Source organism: Mesoplodon mirus, assembly GCF_964341445.2.
Source record: "Mesoplodon mirus genome assembly, chromosome: 18".
Taxonomy (NCBI): domain Eukaryota; kingdom Metazoa; phylum Chordata; class Mammalia; order Artiodactyla; family Ziphiidae; genus Mesoplodon; species Mesoplodon mirus.
The window spans coordinates 14,408,306-14,429,710 of NC_138994.1; the positions used below are offsets into that span (position 1 = coordinate 14,408,306).

The 21,405-nt window shown below is 50.8% G+C and overlaps 1 protein-coding gene across 1 annotated transcript; it reads right to left on the reverse strand.

The window, feature by feature from the left end:
• Positions 1-2,679: 2,679 nt before the first annotated feature.
• Positions 2,680-21,350, reverse strand: SLC26A11 (solute carrier family 26 member 11). Its single transcript, XM_082604499.1, has 17 exons — positions 21,271-21,350; positions 19,986-20,200; positions 19,233-19,425; positions 18,761-18,846; positions 16,733-16,812; positions 15,512-15,654; positions 10,920-11,095; positions 10,405-10,477; positions 8,683-8,733; positions 7,499-7,559; positions 6,808-6,863; positions 6,473-6,613; positions 5,727-5,854; positions 5,295-5,394; positions 4,710-4,843; positions 4,303-4,375; positions 2,680-3,511 (listed from the first exon to the last, which is right to left on the reverse strand). The coding sequence occupies exons 2-17, from the start codon at positions 20,196-20,198 to the stop codon at positions 3,420-3,422; spliced, it is 1,800 nt and encodes a 599-aa protein (XP_082460625.1). The 5' UTR covers positions 20,199-20,200; positions 21,271-21,350; the 3' UTR covers positions 2,680-3,419.
• Positions 21,351-21,405: the final 55 nt, after the last annotated feature.

The window sequence follows — 21,405 nt, forward strand, 5'->3', positions numbered from 1 at the left end:
CACCATGCTGCCTTCTTGTCCGTGACTTTCAGAGTTTCTTGCAATTATCTCCAGAGTTCCAGTGGAGACAAACACAGGCCCAGGCTCTGAACATGAGGCTTCCTAACCATTTTAGATTTGAACATGCTAAACCTACATCATCTGACACAGCAGCCACGAGACACAGGGGGCATTGAGCACTTCACGTGTGGCTGGTCCAAGCTGAGATGTGCTGTGAGTGTACAGCTCACACCGGGGTTCAAAGTCTTAGTATGAGAAAAGTAATGTAAAATATTTCATTGATAAGTTTTACATAAATTTCATGTTGAAAATATTTATTTTAGATGTTATCAGTTAAAAGATATGTTAATTTCACCTGTTTCTTGTTACTTTTTTTTACATCTTTGTTGGATCTTGTTACTTTTTTTAGTAAAGCTACTTGAAATGTTAAAATGACCCATGTGGCTCACACTGGGGCTTGCATTGTATTGCTGTATTGCATTGTCTGTTGGACAGCGCTGTTCTACATCACCACCATCATCATCATCATCATCTGTGTAGTCAGGGCTCCACCAGCTGCTGTAACAAGGGGTCTTCAGAGCTTACTTCTGGCCCATGTAACGGTGCTGGCCAGGGCACAGCTCAGCAGGTGGCCTCCTTCACTCCAGCTGACCAAAACTCTGTCCCTTATGATATGTGGCATCACCAGGTCCCCCAGAAGCTCATCTCCAGGCCAGCCAGCCAGAAACAGGGAAAGCGCTCGGAGGAGGGAGCACGGAAGGCTTCTATTGGCCAGGTTAGAAATGGCACGCACATTCCCCACGTACTGTATTAGTCTGCTAGGGCTGCTGTGACAAAGGACCACAAATGGGGTAGCTTACACAACAGAAATGTACTGTCTCACAGTTCTGGGGGTTAGAAGTCTGAGATCAATGTGTCAGCAGGGTTCGCTCCTTCTGAGGCTCTGAGGGAGAATCTGTTCCAGGCCTGCCTCCTGGATTCTGGTGGTTTGCTGGTGATGGCTGGCATTCCTTGGCTTGTAGAAGCATCACCCCAATCTCTGCCTTCATGTTCACATCGTGGTCTCCCTGTATATGCGTATCTGTACCAAACCTGCCCCTGACCTTCTTTTTTTTTTTTTTGACTGCGTGGTGCAGCTTGCAGGATCTCAGTTCCCGGACCAGGGACTGAACCTGGGCCATGGCAGTGAAAGCCCAGAAGCCTAACCACTAGGCAACCCTCCCCTTTTTATAAGGACACAGCCATATTGGATTAGGGCCCACTCTACTGTAAGTATGCACTTAACTAATTACATCTGCAATGACCCTAGTTCCAAATAAGGTCCCATTCTGGGTACTGCGGGTTAGGACTCAACATATGAACTTTGTGGGGCCGGTACACAATTCAACGCACAACAGACAGCACTGACTTGGTATCAGTCACGTGGCCACACTCACTACAGGGGAGGCAGGGAACTGCAATGGTGTTGGTGATGTCAGTGCCATAAGCACCATGCCAGCCAGTGGTGAGGAAAGGCTCCATCGACTGTGTCATCATCAGTACAGTCACACGGATCCCTGGTTTATAGACCAAGGCTCAGAGAGCTTGTCCGGCTGATGAAAAAGGATGATGGAACCCAGCCCTGCATCTTCTGACACCAAGTTCCAAATTCTTTCCAGGCAATTCTCCATGCTTCTTTTTTAAAATTTAATTTTTAAGTATACATCAATGTAATGTTCTTTGAAATATTAAACCATACAGATATGGTTACTGTCAACCCAAGAAGTAATCACAGTTATATGAGTTTGACGTTTATCCTTCCAGAACTTTAAAAAATCTCATACATATATCATACCATCATTTAGTGGCTGTGTTTACACAAATGGTATCTTAAGATGGGTATCACTCTGCAACTTGCCTTTTTCACTCAAAAATCTGTTAGTACCTACACCAATTCATTCCTTGAATGTTCCACGGTCAAGACACTTAGGTTGCTTTCATTTTCCAAAATTGCTAACGAGGTTGTGATAAACATCCTTGGTCTGCTTCCCGGGAGACAGGCTTGTGTTTTGCTAGAGTGGCTTCTGAGAAGCAAAGCTGCTGAGTCACAGATGGTGAGGGTTTTCAATGAAATTGGTCCCAGCTGAGTGTATCAACTGGCTACCCTGTGAATTGGACGATCTCTGGGTTCCAGAATGGGTGGGCTCAGAATGTGGGCACAGGCCAAAAAGGGACCACAGCTCCCATCACAGCTCTGGGCAGGTGTTGCCCAGTGGGCAGAGCTTCAGGATACACTCGCCTTGTGGAAAAAGAGAAACTGCCTGAGGTAAGGAAAGGCTGCCTTGGGGCTGGCGGTGAACCGTTTAGCTGGCTGGTCAGGGTCCTGGAAGGAGAAACACCAGAAGATGGAGGACAAGGAATCTTCAAAGACTCGTGTATTATGGGCAGGCCTGGACCCCTGCTCTGCTCAGATACCGGCCAGAGTGGCCTGGGCAGAACATCGGTGGCTCTATGGCACTGCATCCAGGGCCATCTGCATGGTGAGTTCTTTCTCAAAGAGTCCAGGAGCACAACCTTCCTCAGCTAGGATTTACATCTAAAAATTGACGGAAGTGAAATTTAAAACAGGCAAGTCCGTGTATGGAGAGCTTGCTAAGTAAATTATGATGCATATAGAATAAAATACCACGTAGCCATTGATAATCATGTATTCTGTTTATTATCACAACAAATAATTCACAGCAATGACCGCATGAAAATGTGGGTCACAGAGCACCATGGATGAAATGATCCCATTTACATGACTGTAAACAAATACCCACATGCTAACGTACACACATGTACGTGTACTGGAGGGAGGAGGTGTGGAGCTATCACCAAAGTGGATGGGGGGGATGGTTACCTGTAGTTTTTACAATAAGCATTTATGGTTTTTACAAAAACACCAAAGCTATACTTATTTTAATTTAGAAAACACAACGAAGTTATTTTTAATAGACACTTTAAGTCATTTGGCAAACCTTGGTTTTCCTCCCAACAACAGCTCAGCCGCCGCCATCAAGGGAACCCACCTGAGAGATGCCCGCCCTCCCCATTTCCCCTGAAATCCAGGAAGCAGCTGGGGCGAGAGGTCTCCTCTCCAAGACCAGGTTGAAATCCCTGCCCTTTTCTTTCTCAAGTGGTCTGCCATTCTAGAAAGTGTTCTCCAAATCACTCTTTAAAAAAAGAGTTCGCATACCAGGAAGAGCAGGGAGGTACTTTTTCAATCGTCTCAGAGGAAGGGATGAGTCCCACCTGTGGACCCCCACGTAGTTGCCCTCCCCCTCCTCTGGGACACCTACTCAGGTTTCTCAGATCCATCTGCAAGGCGGCATCCGGCATCACAGTGACCAGAAACTTCCGTGAGACCCTCTGATGTCGGGCGCCCATCGGCAGCCCAATCAGGCCTTCAGCAGGGCGATCTTGTGTTCTGGAACAGAGTCTTCGCTGCCATTGTAGGGCTGGGTCCCTGGTTCTTGCTTCAGGTATTTCTCTGCAGAAAACACAAGGTTTCCAAACACTAAAAAAGCGAAGTGAGGATAGGTCAGTTCACAGAATGGGATTAAAGGCTGGCCTTTTGAGGGCCTCAAGCCTGGGGAGTTAAGGTCCCTGGGCCAATGTCTCCAGCCCTGGGCTGGTTTCACCTAAGTCTCCACCAGCACCTCACCACTCTCCATGCCATGATAACCCTCCTCACTGCTGGGCGGGTTCCATGGTGCAGCTGGGCCCAATCTGCTTATCCAGTTCCTGTGGATCAGCATCTGGCTGCTTTAGCAGCAAAATGGATGAATCGCACAGACACCAAGTTGAGCCAAGGAAGCCAAACACAGAAAGAACCCTCTTGATCCCACTACATGAAGTTCCACAACAGACTACACTGACCGATGGTGGAAGAAATCAGAGCAGTGCTTACCCCTAGTGGGGGTCACTGGAAGAGAGAAAGAGGGAACTTTCTGGAACGATGGAGAAAAGCTACATCCTGACTGGACGCCCACTGCATCCATGTGTCAGGACTCAAACTCACATTTAGGATCTGTGCATTTCACTGTATGTAAACTGTGCCTCAATTAAAAACACACATACAGTCCCAAAACATAAAACCCCAGAGCAGGAAGGCCCCCTGACAACCTGTCCACTGCCTCATCCTCGTCTGAGTGCTCCCCACTCTTGGACTCAAGCACTGACCCTCCCATCTCCCAGGGTTTCTGTCCTGCCGTCCTGACCCTGTGGGGTGTGGGCAGCCAGGCTGCCGTGGCTCTCACTCTGATGACTGGCCACACCCACCTGCTTCTTCCAGGGTGCAGAAGTACAGGACGCCCTTCAGGTCAGCTGACAGCAGGACACGGAGAACGGGGACCTGTGGGACAAATGGTGATTCCAGGTGGGAATGCTCCTGCCCTAGCAAGCCACATCACAGGCTAACTCACATCTCTGTAAGAGGAACACTTCTTAAGTGAGTATCTTCTGAAGGACATGGAGATGCGTGCTCTGCAAATACAACACATGATGTAACGGACATAAGCAGAGCTCTGCAGCCAGATGCCACAAAAATGGAGCCCAGCTGCCTTCTTCACTGTGTGGCACTGGGCAAGTCACTCAGCTTCTCTGGGCCTTGGCATCCTCACCTCGACATGGGAACGGTGACAACACAGACCTCAAAGGCTACTTCGAGAGCAGATGCTGACACCCACCTGCAGGCCAATGAGGGCGAGGGTGGCGCCCCGCTTGTGGAAGTCCTCCAGGAGCTCCCCGAGCCCCAGCACCACCGTGTAGTCAATGTTGCAGATGTGGGTGCAGTCCAGGGCTGCAGAGCGTGGCGGGGATGCTGGGGGGACAGGGGAGTGGTAACACCAGGCAGAGGCTGCCAGAAAAGGCTCTGGCCAGGGGCATATGGGGCCAAACAAGGACAGCAAGAGCTCCTCCCCAGTGGGGACGGGAAGGGGAAAGGACAAGGACCCAAAACATTAGCTGTTTGGAGAAAGCAACAACCATTTCCTTCATAGGGCAGGCAAACAGACCCCTTTCTCCCCTAAATACCAAATCCTGGAAGGAGTGGGCCCTCAGGAACACGTTGGCAAACTGCCACCCTTGCTGCATGCACACACGGTGCGGGGATGTCCACTGGACGCCACTCTGAGACGCCAGAGACCCCCAGGACCCAAGGACAGGTGAGCTCCTTCCTGACAGTTGAGAGCAGGGTCTTGGGGTCCAGCAGGAACCCCTGCTGAGAGGGTGGCGGGGAGCTGGGGGTGACCGCAGCCCATCTGGCCACATACTTTCCAGAGCCCGGCTCAGTAACGCCTCCCGGAGGGTTTCGATCGCAGGGAAGTGCAGACCGCTCGCCGGCTGCAGGACCAGCATCGGGCCCTCTGACACCTGGGGACAGTGGGTGGGGGAAGCCAGTGAGCCCTGGAGGCAAGTTCAACAGGGCAGCTCTTCCAGGCCTAGGGTGGACGGGAGGGTGCAGAGCTGGCAGGACCCCCACCTGTGCCACAGCCCCATGCACAGCAGGACAGCACTGTGGGGTTATGACCAGAAGGTCAAACCAGCCGCTAGGTGAATGGTCACTTGGCAGTGCCTCGGGCCACAACCACACCAAGAGCTCAAAATGCAAGACAGTGGGGTCAAAGGGTCTGCCCATGGCATGTTTCATCCCACCGGGCCCCCTGAGGCCAGCAGGTCCCCCTCAGGGAGACCAGATGGGCTACCTGTATCTTGGGTCTGGCCACGGAGTGCAGGAGAACCAGCATGGACACCAGGGTCCCTGCCAGGATGCCGTACTGGACCTCCCAGAAGCAGAGCAGGAACGTCACACAGAGGGGCAGCAAGTCCAGCCCTGGGAGAGGGGATCCAGCTGAGGAATGGCCCCTCCTCAGCGAGCTCGGCTCCCAGCTACCCGAGCCCCCTGACAAGAGACACCTCGTGCGTGGCTTTCCTCATAATGAGTGAAGGTGTCATGGACCCCAAACAGCTCCCGAGGGACCCCCATCCAGAGACCTGGGGACTGATGCTTCTGACAGGCCATGCCAGCTCAAGGATGTGTCAGAGGCAAGAAATCCCTCCCTACCTGGGCAAGGGGCCCTTAAGACCTGCCTGATCGGCCTGGTCCCCTGCCCCTGGGAAGAGGTCCCAGTGGGCAGTTCTCAGGGGACCAAGGGAAAAGGGATATGAGGACCAGGGAGGCACCAAGCCTTCTCTTAGATGCAGAAGCCACATAAATCCCTTAACTGCTTTGAAAAACAAAAGAGAACAAAAACTTGTTACGGTAAAGGAATTGCAGGTTCCGGGAAACCTTGAGCTGCTATGACCAGTGGAGAAAGGGAGGCTATGACATGGGCTCTGCTGGTCACCCCAAAGCCCCCATCGCTCCCCCAGCTGGGCCAGCCTTGGCAGCAGCCAACGGCAGAGGAAGGATCATCGATAACCTTGGTGCCGACGGACAGGAGATACATACTCTTCACTCGCCAGAGCGTCCCCACGATCTTGGTGTCGAACAGGGGGACCACAGCCATGATAATGACAGCAGCCAGAGCAGACTTGGGGATGTAGTAGAAGAGTGAGGTCAGGTAGTCGAGTGATAGCAGCACCAGGGCTCCTGCAGGGGCGTGGGGTGCTGTGACCTCATGGCCCTGCCGCCCCGACCCCCACCCAGCAAGGAGTCCCCGCTCTGGGGCACACAGCCAGGTGCCAGAGCCGACGGCACCCGCACCCCGGGCTCCCTCCACTCCTCTCCTCCTATCTCACTGTGGCGGACACGGGGAACACAGTGTCTGTGCAAGGGGTGCTCACCTGTCATCAGGCCCCCTGCTGGGGTGCACACCCCTGACTGGGCATTCACAGCCGTCCTGGAAGGCAACAGAGACCCATTAGTGGCTGTCAGGCTGGGAGAGCAGGGGAGGCGAGGGACCACAATCCCTCCCACCTCCACTATCTTTCAGGAATTAACTCCAGCACCAAGATGCTGGGAGCATTTCCATGCACGGGGATCTTTTTTTTTTTTTTTTTTGGCGGTACGCGGGCCTCTCACTGTTGTGGCCTCTCCCGTTGCGGAGCACAGGCTCCGGACGCACAGGCTCAGCGGCCATGGCTCACGGGCCCAGCCGCTCCGCGGCATGTGGGATCCTCCCGGACTGGGGCACGAACCCGTGTCCCCTGCATCGGCAGGCGGACTCTCAACCACTGCGCCACCAGGGAAGCCCCCACGGGGATCTTTTTAATGTTAAACTGCAGCACCGTGTATCGGGGTAAAGAAGACCAGCCAAGATGGTGAGGGAAGCAGAGAGCCCCCTCCTGTCTCCCCATAGACGCCGTCACAGCTGACCAAGGGAGAGAGGACCAATGTGGAGAAAAGTGAAAACGGCCTCAGGACGTGGGCAAGGGCCCAGCAGGGGAAACCTGGTTCTTCAAGCTGGACAAGGACACTCTGTCCTGGGCGGGGACCTCCCTGGAGACACAGGGAAGGGGAAATGTGGTCACTCACCGACCAAAGCTGCCTGTGACCGGGTAGGAGGAGAAGAGAGAGCCCAGGATGTTCGTCAGGCCTGTGGAGAAACGGAAGGAAAAAGCTCATCCAGGACGAGAAGAAGCATAAAATAGAGAGAAAAAGGAGAGGAGGAGGGAGGAGATAAAAACCAGAAAGGAAACAGGAAGACAGAAGGTGAGAGGAACTACCCAGTGGGGCATCCTATATCTGGTTCTCTCTCCCTCTAGGAAGGTCAAACCATGATCTTTGCCAAGTGCGCTGAGATTGATTCTAGCTATAAAGCAGTTCTGACCCAAGCCTTGCCTGTGAGTGAAATATACCTTTTCCCATGTATAACAGAATGAGGAATCGCTCCTGCCCAGAAAGGGGGATGGCTGAGTAAGGAAAGTGTGCATAGACAGGCCTGAAGTGCCCAGTATGCCTGCGGGCATCCCTGCTACTCTGAGTTCCTTTAAACCCACACTTTCACGAGATGACCAGCCAAGGTGAATGGGAGGTCATGGCCAGTAAGCTGCCTTCCCTGCGTGCCTCTGATTAACCTGTACTGGAAACAGCCATGCCCAGAACCTGGCTGGGACCTCAGAATGGAGGTAACTGGCCCAAGTTCATCACCATCAGCTCGTCAGCACCCACCTCACCCAGGGGCCTTCACAAAGACCACCATGGTCTCCTTGGCTCCGCAAACCCACAACTGGTCACAGGTTCAAGGCCTGCTCTCGAGACAGCTCAGGTGTCACCTGGGATGCACCGCTCCACAGTCAGGAAGCCTGGGGCCCACCTGAGTTCTCACTCATCTCACTCATCTGCCAGCCCCTCCTGGAGGGAGGCACAGGGCGAGGCACAGGCAGCCAAGATCCCACACAATCAGCAGGCTCACCTGAGATCCTACCTGGCCACATTCCTCAGCAACCTGACCATTGCCCTGGAAGCCCCCACCCCCAGCCCAGGTGGAACATTCCAGGCGTTCCCAGGCACAGAACAGGCCACAGCCCTCAGGGTCTGGTACACAGCAGGTGCTCAGTGAGCCTCAGTCAGACACTAGATGTCAGCACCCTACTCCTAGGGATTAAACTGAACCACCTGAGATGGGAGAATGGGCCCCACTCGGACCAGCTCTGCACCCTGCGTGTCAGCACCTCCACCACCCAGACCCCAAGAGCCACCCGCCACTGGAGTCTTACCGATGGCCAGCAGCTCCTGGTTGGCGTCAATACGGTAATTATTTTGAGAAGCTATAAAGAGGACAATAAAAACACTGTCACTAGATACATATCATCAAGAAACTGTCTATGAAATGATAAAACAGGCTACCAATTTCCCCCTACAGCATTGTCTATGTTTGTAAATAGAAGGTATAAACACAGATAAAATATATACATATATGCAAATGTATACATGTCTTTGTGTATTTACAAAAAAAAAAAAGACGTAGAGTGAAATGTTAGCAGTTAATTGGGGTAGTGAAGGACATTACAAGTGATTCGTTTTTTTATCCATTTCTGAACTTTCAATATCTGTGCAACAAACATGTATTGCTTTTATAATAAGGGAAAGATGTTTTAAACTAAAAAGCTCTCTGGTTGCAAGTTAAGATGACTAGAAAGTCTCAGATGAGGCCCAGAGACATGAGCGGGAAGATTTAGGGAGAAATTATGGAGCGGCATGAATATTAAGACAGTGGTTGGTAAACTTTCTGTAAAGGGCCAGACTGTCAATATTTTAGGTTTTGAGGGTCACACCCTCTGTCACAACTGCTCAACTCCCCGTTATAGCACAAAGCAGCCATACAACACGAAACAAGTGAACAAGAGATCTTCCAATAAAACCTTACTTGTGAACTGAAATACAAAATTTCATGTGTCATCAAATCCGAATCTTCTTTAGATTTTTTTTAAACATTTAAAAATGCAAAAACCATTTGCAGGTGATGGGCAGCAGGCTGTGGTTTACTAAACCTTGATTTAAAAGCAGGGCAAGCTTTACAAATGAGCACAGGAAGTCAGCTGACTTCAAAAGAAAATGGAGAGTTTTCTAAGTAATAGACAAGATGAGTAAAATCTGTCACATGCAGAGTCCGAGATATGCCCCTCCAAATTAAAAAAAAAAAAAAAAAGGATCAGAAAAATAAAAACTGAACAAGAAAGATGTGAGCTGAACAGGTCGCAAACTGAAATGCAGCGTGGTCTTGAGCAACTGCTGGTGTTTGGAAAGGAAAACCCTTTATAATGAACACTGGTTTATAGTCTCCTCGGAATGGTCTAAGGATCCAGATGCTGGAACTTCAAAGAAGGAAACATAATCCTGGCACAACCTGGGCTGGGCAGTGAACACAATTTAGGTAGTCATAGTAACATACATGTCATATATCTGAATTTTAACCTTTAGAGTCAAATTAGATCCAAACAAAGGACTTAACCCTCTTATAGAACAGAAGAAACACATCATCCTCATGGACAACACAGAACAAAAGTCCAGGGACCTAAGACAGAAGCAGGGACACATGAAAGGTTTGGCAGCCTCAGCTCAGGCAGAGGGAATCAGTATTGAGCAGCAAACATATAAGTAGATTAACGCTTCCCAGCCTCTCCAGGGGTCGGGAGGGGACAGGCCAGGTGTGCTCAGACACTCGGAAAGGGCATCTTGTCAAATTTTTAGGAACTTTGCTAACAGGGTATCAAATACAGCTATTATTACCAATTAAATGAAAACTGTCAATTAAATAAATTATATTAAAAACAAATACTTAAAAAAATAATACTTTTAAAAAAGCATGTCTTACTCAGATAAAAATTCAAAGTTTTAAAAATCAAAGCAGATAAAAAGCAAGCAGGAGATCAGGCAAGCAAGGTAGGCTGGGCTCCGGGTTGAGGTGCCAGGGAGGGCATGGGTGGTGAGCATCTTACCAAAGGATTTGGCCACTGCGATGCTCTCCAGGAGGCCCATCAGGGGCACCACGGCCAGCCCGGCCCCCATGCCCTGAGAGAGGAGAGAGGGATGGTGAGTGACCCTCTGGGGAAGGACAGAAGAGGTCTGACCAGTCAGTGACCTGATAAGGTAGGCACTGGCTCGTCCATGTCTGACAAAAGCAAACATACTTCAGCTGCAGGGCTGTGAGCTCACACTGCAAGGAACATGACACACAGCAGAACACAACAAATTCCTGCTCTGCCAGCATCCACGATGGCAGGAACAACCCTGGGCTCAAGGTAGAAAAATAAATGCGGTGCCCTGTGAGGTTGTGCCTAATCTGGAACTCATTCCTACCTGTACCTGCACCAGAGACGCCCCTTCCTGAGGACAGCAGTCCTAGCTGAGTTCAGAGCTGCCTGTCACTAAGCGGATGCATTAGGAGATAGAACCAGGCCCAGGGGCCACTGCGGCCTCTGCCAAGCTGGCCTGGCTCCCTGTCTCTACCCACCTGTACCATCTCGGTGAAGGAGATCGTCCCGTTGGCAGTGGTCACTGAGAAGGGAGGGATGTGGGCATCAGGGAGCCCCTCGGGTGTCTTCCCAGTTAGAACAAAAGGCTGGTATCCAGTCACCTGGAAGGAGTATGCGACCAGGGCAGCAAAGGAGACCACCAGGGCGTTGCGAGCTAGGACAGGGGGAGAGACTGTCAGTGAAACATGGATCATCTGGGTAACTGGGGCAAATACACCTCAGGAGGTGAAAGACCCCACCCCAGCCTGGGAAACAGCATGGATACAAGCAACCGTACGGCAGGCATGAACACATGACACCATGAAAAACGCACAATGGGGAAACAGAGGAGTGGTGACACACAGGGCCAGCACACATTATCATCTACTGGTCACCAGTGATTGCACGGTCAAAGGCAGAACTGGAAAGACTGAGATCAGATCTCCCAAGGTGATGCCAGTTTGAAGATGGAGAAACAGAGCAGGTTTACTCTGCTGCCTAAAACAACTAAAAACTGGACAAAATATATGGAACAACAGCGTCTGTGTATATATACCCAAATATCTCCCAAACTGACCTTCTAGAAATGAAAACCGTAACGTCTGAGGCAAAAAATACACTGAATGGATTAAAGACAGATTAGATATTACAGGAAAAAGACTAGTGAAACTGAAGATGTAGCAACAGAATCTCCTCAAAATGAAACACACAGAAGAAAAGAAAGATTGAAAAATTGTACAAAGCATCAGTAGCTGTGGAACAATTTCAAGTAACCTAATATGTGTCAGAGTCCACAAAGAAAGACCGTGGAGTGGCACGGGGAGATAGCACAAGGATTTGAAGAAATAATGGCTGAGTATTTTTCCAAATTTGATAAAAACTGCAAACCTGCATAACCAAGAAGCTCAGTGAATTCCAAGGACAAGACACATGGGAAAAAAAAAAAAAAAAAGAAATTACAACAAGGCACATCATAATCAAATTGCCTAAAGCCAATGATAAAGAGAGTTGTTTTTTTTTTTTGGCTGTGTTGGGTCTTCGTTTTTGCGTGAGGGCTTTCTCTAGTTGCGGCGAGCGGGGGCCACTCTTCAACACGGTGCGCGGGCCTCTAACTGTTGCGGCCTCTCTTGTTGCGGAGCACAGGCTCCAGACGCGCAGGCTCAGCAGCTGCGGCACACGGGCTTAGTTGCTCCGCAGCATGTGGGATCTTCCCAGACCAGGGCTTGAACCCGTGTCCCCTGCATTGGCAGGCAGATTCTCAACCACTGTGCCACCAGGGAAGCCCAAGAGAATATCTTAAAAGCAGCCAGAAAAAAAGGTCATATCTAGAGGAATGAAAGTAAGAATGACAGCAGACTTCTTGTAGGAAACAAAGCAGGCCAGAAGACAGGAGAACAGCATTTTTAAAGTGTGGAGGAGCAAAGTATGTCTAGAATTCTATATCCAGCAAAGCTACCCTCCAAAAGGAAAGTAAAACATTGACTATTTTGGACATACAAAAGCTGAAAGAATTCACCACCAACAGGCCTGCACTACAGTAAACAATATAGAAGGTTCTCCAGGCAGAAGGAAAATGATACAGATGGAAATCTGGATCTACACAAAGGAATGAAAAGCACCAGGAAGATGTATAATGTGGGAAGATATAACAGACTTTGTTCTCCTTACTTATACATCTTTAGAAGTAACTACATATTTAAAGTGGAAACAATAATAATGACTGAGGAATTTAAAACACATGTTGAAGAAAAATATATGCCAACCATAGCACAAAGGCTAGAAGAGGAGAAATGGATGTATCTGGTCATAAGGTTCTTATATCAACGTGAAGTTGGAATGTATACTGTATTAAGATACAGATGTGTATAATAAACCCTAAAGCAACCACCAAAAACAAACAAGCAAAAACAAAAACACACACACAGCAGTTATAGCCAATAAGCCAATAAAGGGAATAAAAAAAGAATCATAGAAAAATATTCAATCCAAAAGACAGTAGAAAGAGAGGAAAAAGGGAACAAAGAAGAAATGAGACAATAGGAAACAAAGAGCAATATGGTAGATCTAAAGCTAGATACATCAATCATCACATGGAATGTAAACATTACCCCACCCCCCAATGAAAAGGCAGAGATCATCAGATTGTATTAAAAAACAAAACCCATCTATATGCTTCCTACAAAAAACACACTTTAAAAATAAAGACACAAATAAGTTAAATAGGTTCAAAGTAAAAGGATGGGAAAACATATGCTAATACTAACCGAAAGAAAGCTGGAGCAACTCTACATGAAAGTAGAGCTCAGAGCAAAGAATGTTACCAGGATAAAGGGTGTCATTTCCAGAGAAAATTATAATCCTACATATGTATGTACGTACGTTTGTTCTCTGACAGTAATGGAATTACGTTAGAAGTCAGTAGCAAAATACTAATTAAAAAATCCCCAAATATTTGGAAACTAATTCCTAAAAGGCTCCTGGTTCAAAGGGTAAGTAATCCACAATTCAAAAGAGACGTCAAAATGGAAATTAGGAAGTATTTAGAACTAAGTGAAAATGAAAACACAACCTATCAAAATTGTGGGATGCAGCTAAAGCAGTGCTGAGTGGGAAATTTATGACCCTAATCACTATATTGGAAAAGAAGGAAGGTCTCAAAGACCTCAGCTTCTGCCTTAATAATTTGAAAAAGAAACGTAATTCAAAATCAGCCAATGCAAGGAAATAATAAAGATCAGATCAAAATCTACTAATGAGAAAACAAAAGCAATAGAAAGATCAATGCAATCAAAAGCTGGTTCTGTGAGATAAATAAAATCGATACACTTCTAGATCAATTGATCAGGAAAAAGGGCAAGTGACCTGGGAGCAAGTCCTTACTCTGCCTGCTCCTAGATATGTGACCTTGAGAAGTCTTATTTGGTTTCTCCGTTTTACCTTTCAGAGCCTCATTTTCCTCACTGGCAACACAGGGAAAATAATATCCCATCCTTAAGGCTGCTATGAGAATCAAAAGAAGTAATGTTTGTAAAATGCTTTATAAGCCATCCACCACTGTATGTCAGATTACAGCTCATTCAATTTCTGCAAGTCTCTACTTTTTCATCTGCAAAAGGGGAGAAATGACAACTATTCCACCTGTACCCCACAAGAGTGTTCTGGGGCTAAACAAATTCTCTACGAATTGCTAAACAAACACAAGGTACTACTATAGGTTAACCTGTCCTCACTCAGCTAAAATACAAGCTGAAACGATGACTTTTTAATAAACATAGTTGGGTGCTCAGTAACTAGTTTCCTAAGGACACACCACATATCCTGGAGAGAAAGAAGACAGTAGTCCCTGAGAAGCCTACAGGGTTTTGGAGCAGCATTTCTCAGACCTCAGTGTGCCTACAAGTCACCTGACAAGCATGTTAACGTGCAGATTCTGCGTCAGAGGTCTGGATGGGCCTGAGAACCTGCATTTCCAACAAGCTCCCAGGGGATGCCTGTGCTGCTGGTCAGAGGCCACACTTTGAGTGTTAAGTTCTGGGCAACAGAGCCTGTTTTCACTATTTTACAGATGACTGTACTAAAGCTCATAAAATTTTGACAAGTGACTCATGCAAGTGCCAGGTACGTGGCTAAACTAGGACTTGAAACCACTAGTTTCACCATAAACCCAGTGCTCTTCCACCCTCCCAAGTGCTCAGCGTTTACCCATGGCCTCCAGGCTGCAGAATGGCGTCTGGTGAGTGACTCTTGGGACTGGGGACCAGCTGGAGAAGCTGGAAGTGACTCAAGGGCTGAAATCTAGCCACCCCCTCCCTTCCACAACTGGCTGGATTTCATGGCCGTGGAGCAGTAGGGCCAAGCGGGATGATTTCCATTCCCCTCAGCTCTGGAAAGGCCCAGCAGATATCAATGCTTCCTTGCTTTGCTGTACCTGCCATTCTCTCTCTGTGTCACCTACTGGCAGCTCAGTGGAGAGATGTCCATCCCCACCCCCACCCTGAGATGGCCCTCCAACCAGCCAACGGTTCCACTAACTCTCCTCATCTTGCCGCCTTTTACTTTAGCCTTTCTTTACAGGTTCTCTGGTTAACTGCAACTCAACCTGCTAATTCCAGGCCTGAAGCAAAATGTTTACCCTTTGCAGCTACACAATTAAAACAGGACCAGTCTGTCTCAGTGGAACTTGTTTTCTCCCCCCGAGACCTGCCAGAGTTTCTCAACCTTAGCACTGCTGACACCTTGGGCCAGGTCATTTTTTTGCCGTGGGAGACTGTACATTGCAGGATGTTTAGTAAAATCCCTGGCCTCCACCCATCAGAAGCCAGAAACAGTCTTGCCCAGTAGTGTCAACCAAAAATGTCTCTGAACATTGCCAAATGTCCCCCGGGGGCGGGGGGGGGGAGCAAAATCATCCCTAGCTGAGAACTTCTGCTGTTAAACAGAGTTCTCAGCCCTGGATGCGTATCAGAACCACTTAGTGAGTGACGTGAAGATCTCTAGGGATGGAATTCCGGTTCCTGGGGTGACTACAATGTGAGGCCAGGTTGTGCAGGACAAATCTGGAAATGGTCCCTCAGCCAGAAGGCCCCCTCACCTGTGGTGGCAGTCCAAACCAACCCATGGCTGAGCCGCACGCCAGTGGGCATCTCGGGATGGACGGGAGGCACGTGGTCCCGCATCAGCTTTAGCACGAGCAGCAGCACCATGCAGACCAGTCCCAGCACTGCATCGCCCACCCTGCAGACAGACACCAGTCACCGTCCAAACCTGCTGATAGCACAGGCCTTCTGGCCTTTGGTTTCTCCTGGAAAATTTTCTCTCGAATGCTCTGTTTGTTTTTTCCTAAGTAACCTGTGTGCCTGTTCCATTTCAAAACTTTATTCAAAACTTAGTAGGTACACAGGCCCTGGGAGCTGAAGCCCAGATCAGTGGTAGCCGTCCGTAGGCACGCTACCAGCTCACGTTTTTCGTCACATAGCTCTCTAGGCTACACGTGTCTCGTCAGTTCCGGGAGATTCACTCCTGACTGCCGATGATGCTCTCTGACCGGTCCATCTCCATCTCCACTGCCTCCCATGTGGCTGACCCCCACCAGGTGCATCTTATGGGCCACGAAACCTCAGCAGCAGATCAGAAGGGGAGGAGAGGATGGTCACAGGGTCTCCCCCACTCCCTCTAGGCAGCTCCCCGTACAGCTCCCCCCAGGTCACTTCTTCCTCTTGCCCCTCCAGCCAGAGAGGTGTTTTGGCCTCCAGCTGGGCTCATCGAGCTGCATCTCCTGTTTGTCCCTTTAACCTGCTTGCCGAGAGAAGCCCCTCCATTTGAGTGATGTGCTTGCTGTAGGAACTCTCTCCACCTGCCACCCGTCTGCTGGCACCTGCATGTCTGTTGGTCCCTGCCTTCCCTTGCCCTGTGGTTCTCTTGCTCACTGAACTATGAACTCTTTGAACGAGACCACCTGCCCTTCCTTCATATGGTCTCTTCTCACTTCGACCACAGGAGAAAGCCCTGCATGGGGTCACGCTGACTGGCACACTGGACTGACCAGAGCAGAGCTTCTCAAGCTTCAGTGTGCCACGTGGGCCTCTTGTTAAGCCGACTGATTCAGCAGGTCTGGGCCGGCCAGACTGTGCTTCTAACCAGCTCCCAGGTGATGACGACGGTGCTGCTCACGGGACCCCTGTTTGAGCAGCAAGATCCCAGAGGATTGGAATAAATGCCACCTGGGAGTGGAAATGGGGAGGGAACTGGGAGAGGGATCTAGAAGGAAGAGCTTACTTATGGGGGCGGGGGGAGAAACACAGCCAGCCGGTACCTGGTCTCTCCGATGTTGTGGAAAGTGTAATACACTTGCAGAAAAAACTGCCTGGAGATGTGCTGCAGTCCCAGCAGGTTCTGTCAAACAAGAGATTCTGATTAGACAGCCTTCTGCTATATAAAGGCCCGAAACCCATCCCTTGCAGCACCTCAATACTGTTCCAAACCTGGAACCCCCTACCTCTCCAAGGGCCCTTCCTGGGGGAAAACATCTCCTGGCTCTCCCAATTCCCAAAGTCCCAAAGGGGAGGAGATCAAAGTTAACCCCCGCGGGGGGGAAGTGGGGGCGCTGACAGTATTTCACAATGTTTCAGTTGTAGCACATCTTTGCAAATTACTTTCCTGAGGAAAACCAGTCTGAGCGACCTCAAACCAAGGAGACTGGTTCAACTGCTCCCTGGTCGGGGGCCCGGCCTGCCCCCTCAGGCCCGGCTGCCATCTGTTCGCGGTACCATTCATCACTCAGCGGCCCGCCCTCCACAGCACAGACCCCACCGCCATTGGCCCGAGGCCGCATCCGTCACTCGGAGGCCCGCCCATCGGGGACCGCCCCCTGTCAGAAGGGAAAGTCTCGCCATGAGGCGGGCAGACCTGCACGGGCGGGGGTGGAGGGGACGCCGAGGTCCTCGGAGGAGCGCTGAGGGGACCCCGCCAGGTCGGGGGTCCTCAGGTGGGAGAAGGGGCGCCACTCTGTACTTTAGTTCTTTATCTGGTTGGGATCAGAAGGGGAGGTCGAGGCCCAGACTCCCAAGGCAATCAGGCTCCAAGGACCCCAAAACCCACTGTGTACACAGCCCCCGAAGGGGAAGGGCAGACACAGACAGCAGCTTCTGTCCTGGGCAGGGACTCCTGTGTGGGCAGGTCAAGAGGACCCCCACCCCAGCCTAGAGGCTCTCAGATGACTGTCATGACCTAGTCAAGGTTTTGAAAACAGGGACCTAGGGTTGCCAAATACAAATGCATAAAGAAGCTACCCTCTGTGTTATGAAAAAAGAACATTCTTGACACTAAAAATGAAAGATAATGTTTCCAGAATAAAGGACAGAGCATCCCACGAAACAGCACTCGCCAAGCTTACCCTGACATATGTGTGTACATAATCTATAGTTCGAATTTACCCACATTGTTCTAGGCTGTTTCCTCCTAAGTGGAGATAGTAATAAGCCTACCTCCCAGAGGACTTCTGAGAACTAAACATAGGGAGAGTTTAACCCAGCACCCAGTGACGCGTCAACTACTTTATTCTCTTTCACACGTACCCTCTTGGGCTTCATGTTCTTACTTTCTCATTCGGCCTCCATCCGCGAAGACTGTCACAGGCCAGACTGAAGCAGAGCCTGACTGTCGGAACCACACCATGGAGAGGCGTGTGTGTGTGTGTGTGTGTGTGTGTGTGTGCATGTGCGTGTGTCCCTGAGTCTGTACGATTCAGCTCAGTTTCATTCTGTACACCCAAGCACAGCTCCGGGCGGCCACGTTGGAAGTAAAACAGTGCCTGCCTTCCAGGTATGCAAAACCCAATGGAAGGAGAGTAAATGATATCCTCAGATAACCAATGATCACTGATTCCAACACTTCTCATATGTGTTTAAACAGAAACATAAAAAGGCACGATACTTGAGAAACATTAAACAAAAAATTGGAAAAGAAAGACATAAAAGTGAAATCACCTAGCTAAATTAGCTTGGGGAGCAATTTGCTTGTTGGAATTTTAGCAGTACACTCGTGACTTGTAAAGGCCCAATGGTTCAATATACAGTAGGGGCAGGACTCTGTGACGTGAACCAAGCACTCAGGCATGGCAACTGCAGCAAGAGCGGGGGCTGTCATTACTGGTCCCCCAAATTACTTGTAGAACTTGGCCATCACTCAATGTCTCCCCCAAAGGATGATTTTATTAATGGAAACTCATGCCAGCACGACAGGCTCTGAGCCTCAAAATAGCAAGAGTCTGACCCACACATATCAGGACCTGGTCCTGGTCCTGCTAGCCAGCAGATGCCCCAGGGCCAACTAGGGTGCCTACCTTAATCTGCCCGAAACCGATGATGATGGCGGCAGCCGAGGTGAAACCTTTAATGACGGGACAGGAGATGAAGTCCAGCAGGAACCCTGGACAGCCAAGAGGGAACACCAAGCTGGTCCCAGCCCCATTGGGTCAGTGTGGGCTGGGAGAGGTGGTATGGGTGGGATTGGGTCTAAAGACTAGTGGCATACCCTGTGTGGGCTGGTTTGGAGAGCAGGAAAGAGACTAGGGACTGAGACCCTGGGCACTTCTCAAAGTGTCCTGGCCTCTGAGCACAATAGAGGAGAGCTGAGAGCCACCCTCTTGACACACACACACAGACAGACAGACACACACACACATGGATACCCCTTGGAATGCAAAGAAGGAAATGCTGAAGGCAGGGCATCCCCAGAAGGAGGTGCCTCGGTACCCCAGGAAGAGCAGAACTGCAACCCCCCGTCCCCATGACAGGAAGGTCTGAGTGTCTTACCCAAGCGCAGGAACCCCATGCCTAATTGGATGCAGCCTGACAGAAAGGCCAGCAGCACAGCATAGGCAGGCTCGCGGAAGGTGTAGAAGGAGACCAGGAGGGACATGATGGCCGTGGGGCCCAGAGTCACATCTCGGGAGGTACCCAGAAAAAAATATACGAAGCACCCCATGAAGGCAGAGTAGAGGCCGTACTGTTGGGCAAAGAGAGCAATGAATATACAGGAGGCACACGGCACCCCCACAGGGTCCCTGGTGTAGCTGGTTAAGCACAGGGATCTGTGTGGTCCACTGTGTATTCTGGGCACAGCAGCACATACAGGCAGGGTCAACTGCTCACCCTGTTACCCAAGGTTGTGAACCTACAGTGACTAGGGGGCCTCTTTCCTACCCACACCCAACTGGGGCCTCATGTCCTTATGTCTGAGCCTGTGATTCTGAGAAAGCATTCTTAAAGCCAGAGTGAGTCATCCCACTGGCCCCATCAGGCAATCCAGAACTAGCTTGGTGCCTGTGTGTGACAAGCATGACAAGAGGGGTTACAGGAGCACGCGTCTGCCCAAAGGCAGTCACGTGCTCTAGGTTGTAAACTAAGGCTTCTTGGGCCCCATGGGACTGGAGCCCAGGGTGCCCCCCTGTCTGGAGGGAATACTATGCATGCATTTCTACTCTGCTCCTGGGTGAACACTAAGGCCTGGAGTGGGGTCAGGCTAAGGGGAAGGGATGTGGTGGGCAGCAAGGGCACACATCTCACCTGGGGAGGGAGTCCAGCCACCTCGGCATAGGCCAGCGCCTGGGGAATGACTGTGAGCCCGACTGAGATCCCAGCGATGAAGTCCATCTTCAGCGCGTGCCAGGTGTAGTCAGGCAGCCAGGCCAGGAAAGGCAGCCTCTTCTGCATGGTCGCAGTGGACCAGCAGCAGGACATCGGGGCAAAGCCCTTGGGCGGCTTCATAGTAGATGACATGTCTAGGAAGAGTGGTGGGGGGGCGGGGGGACACAGACCAGCAGTCAGGGCCTGGGCTTCAGAAAACCCAGCAATAGGGTGAGAGTGAGGGTGAGGTCCAGAAACATCAGGAGATGCGCAATCGGTCTCCTCTCACCCAGGGGGGTGGAGCTAGATGCGTTAAATCTTCCCTCACTTTGCTGATCTGAGTCAGGAAACCAATAGCCTGTGCAAAGAAGGCGTCAACCAAAGGTGGAGTGCCCCCCGCCACCGACTGCTCTCCCTTAACCCCACCTGCCCACACCCTAGGTGCCTTCTCTTCCTCCATCGACTCTGGCCAGAAAAAATAAATGATTTCTCACTGAGAAGTTCAAACACTAAGCACTAATTAGACTCAAGGTTTCTCCTCCCAGGAGAATTTGTTTCCTTTTTTTACTCCCCCCCCCCAGGAAATTTAACGGGGAGCAGTGCAGAGAAAAGCAGGCCCACGGAGATACCCACACGTAGCTGGCGAGGAGTAGGTGGGGTGACTGGAAGCCCTGAGGTTTTCCAAGTGCGCAGCATAGCAGGCTCCACCCACTACGGCAGACTGCGGCGCTGCGGTGGTGGGAGGGCTCCCATCCTGAAGCTGCGCATCATCCCAACCCCCACCTGTGGCGTCTACATCCTTAGAGGAGCCTTAGGTATTCTAGTTGGTTCTGAAAGAACGTCAGAAGCTCCCCCCAAGTAATTCACGGTGCGCATCCTCTAGGGTCCTGGTGCTCCTGGCGCGCAGCGCCCGTCCCAAACCACCCCCAGCCCCGGTGGGGCTGCTCTGGACAGAACCGGCCCCCCACTCCCGAAGCCGCTTGCCCCGGACGCTGGGGTCTAAGAGGGGGACCCCACACCGTCTGCCGGCCCCAGCAAGGCGGAGGATGGCGGGGACCTGGGTGGGGATGAGGTGGGTGGGGAGCGGGGTCCCCGCGGGACGCGCCCGTACCCTCGGACGACTTGCCGCCCCCCCAACGTCGGCCGCCCACCAGCGACCCCGGCCCATGCCCTGGCAACTCGAGCACCCGGCCCCAGGCTCCGCCGCCGTCAGCCACGCACTCACCGGACGCCACAGCTCGGGGTCTTCCGTCGTCTCCGCAGCGGGTCTGCAGAAACCGCAGAGGCTGGGGGAGCGGGAGCCGGAGCCGGGGCGGGTCCTGATGTACACGTGACCGAGGGTGGGGGCGGGAGGGCTGGT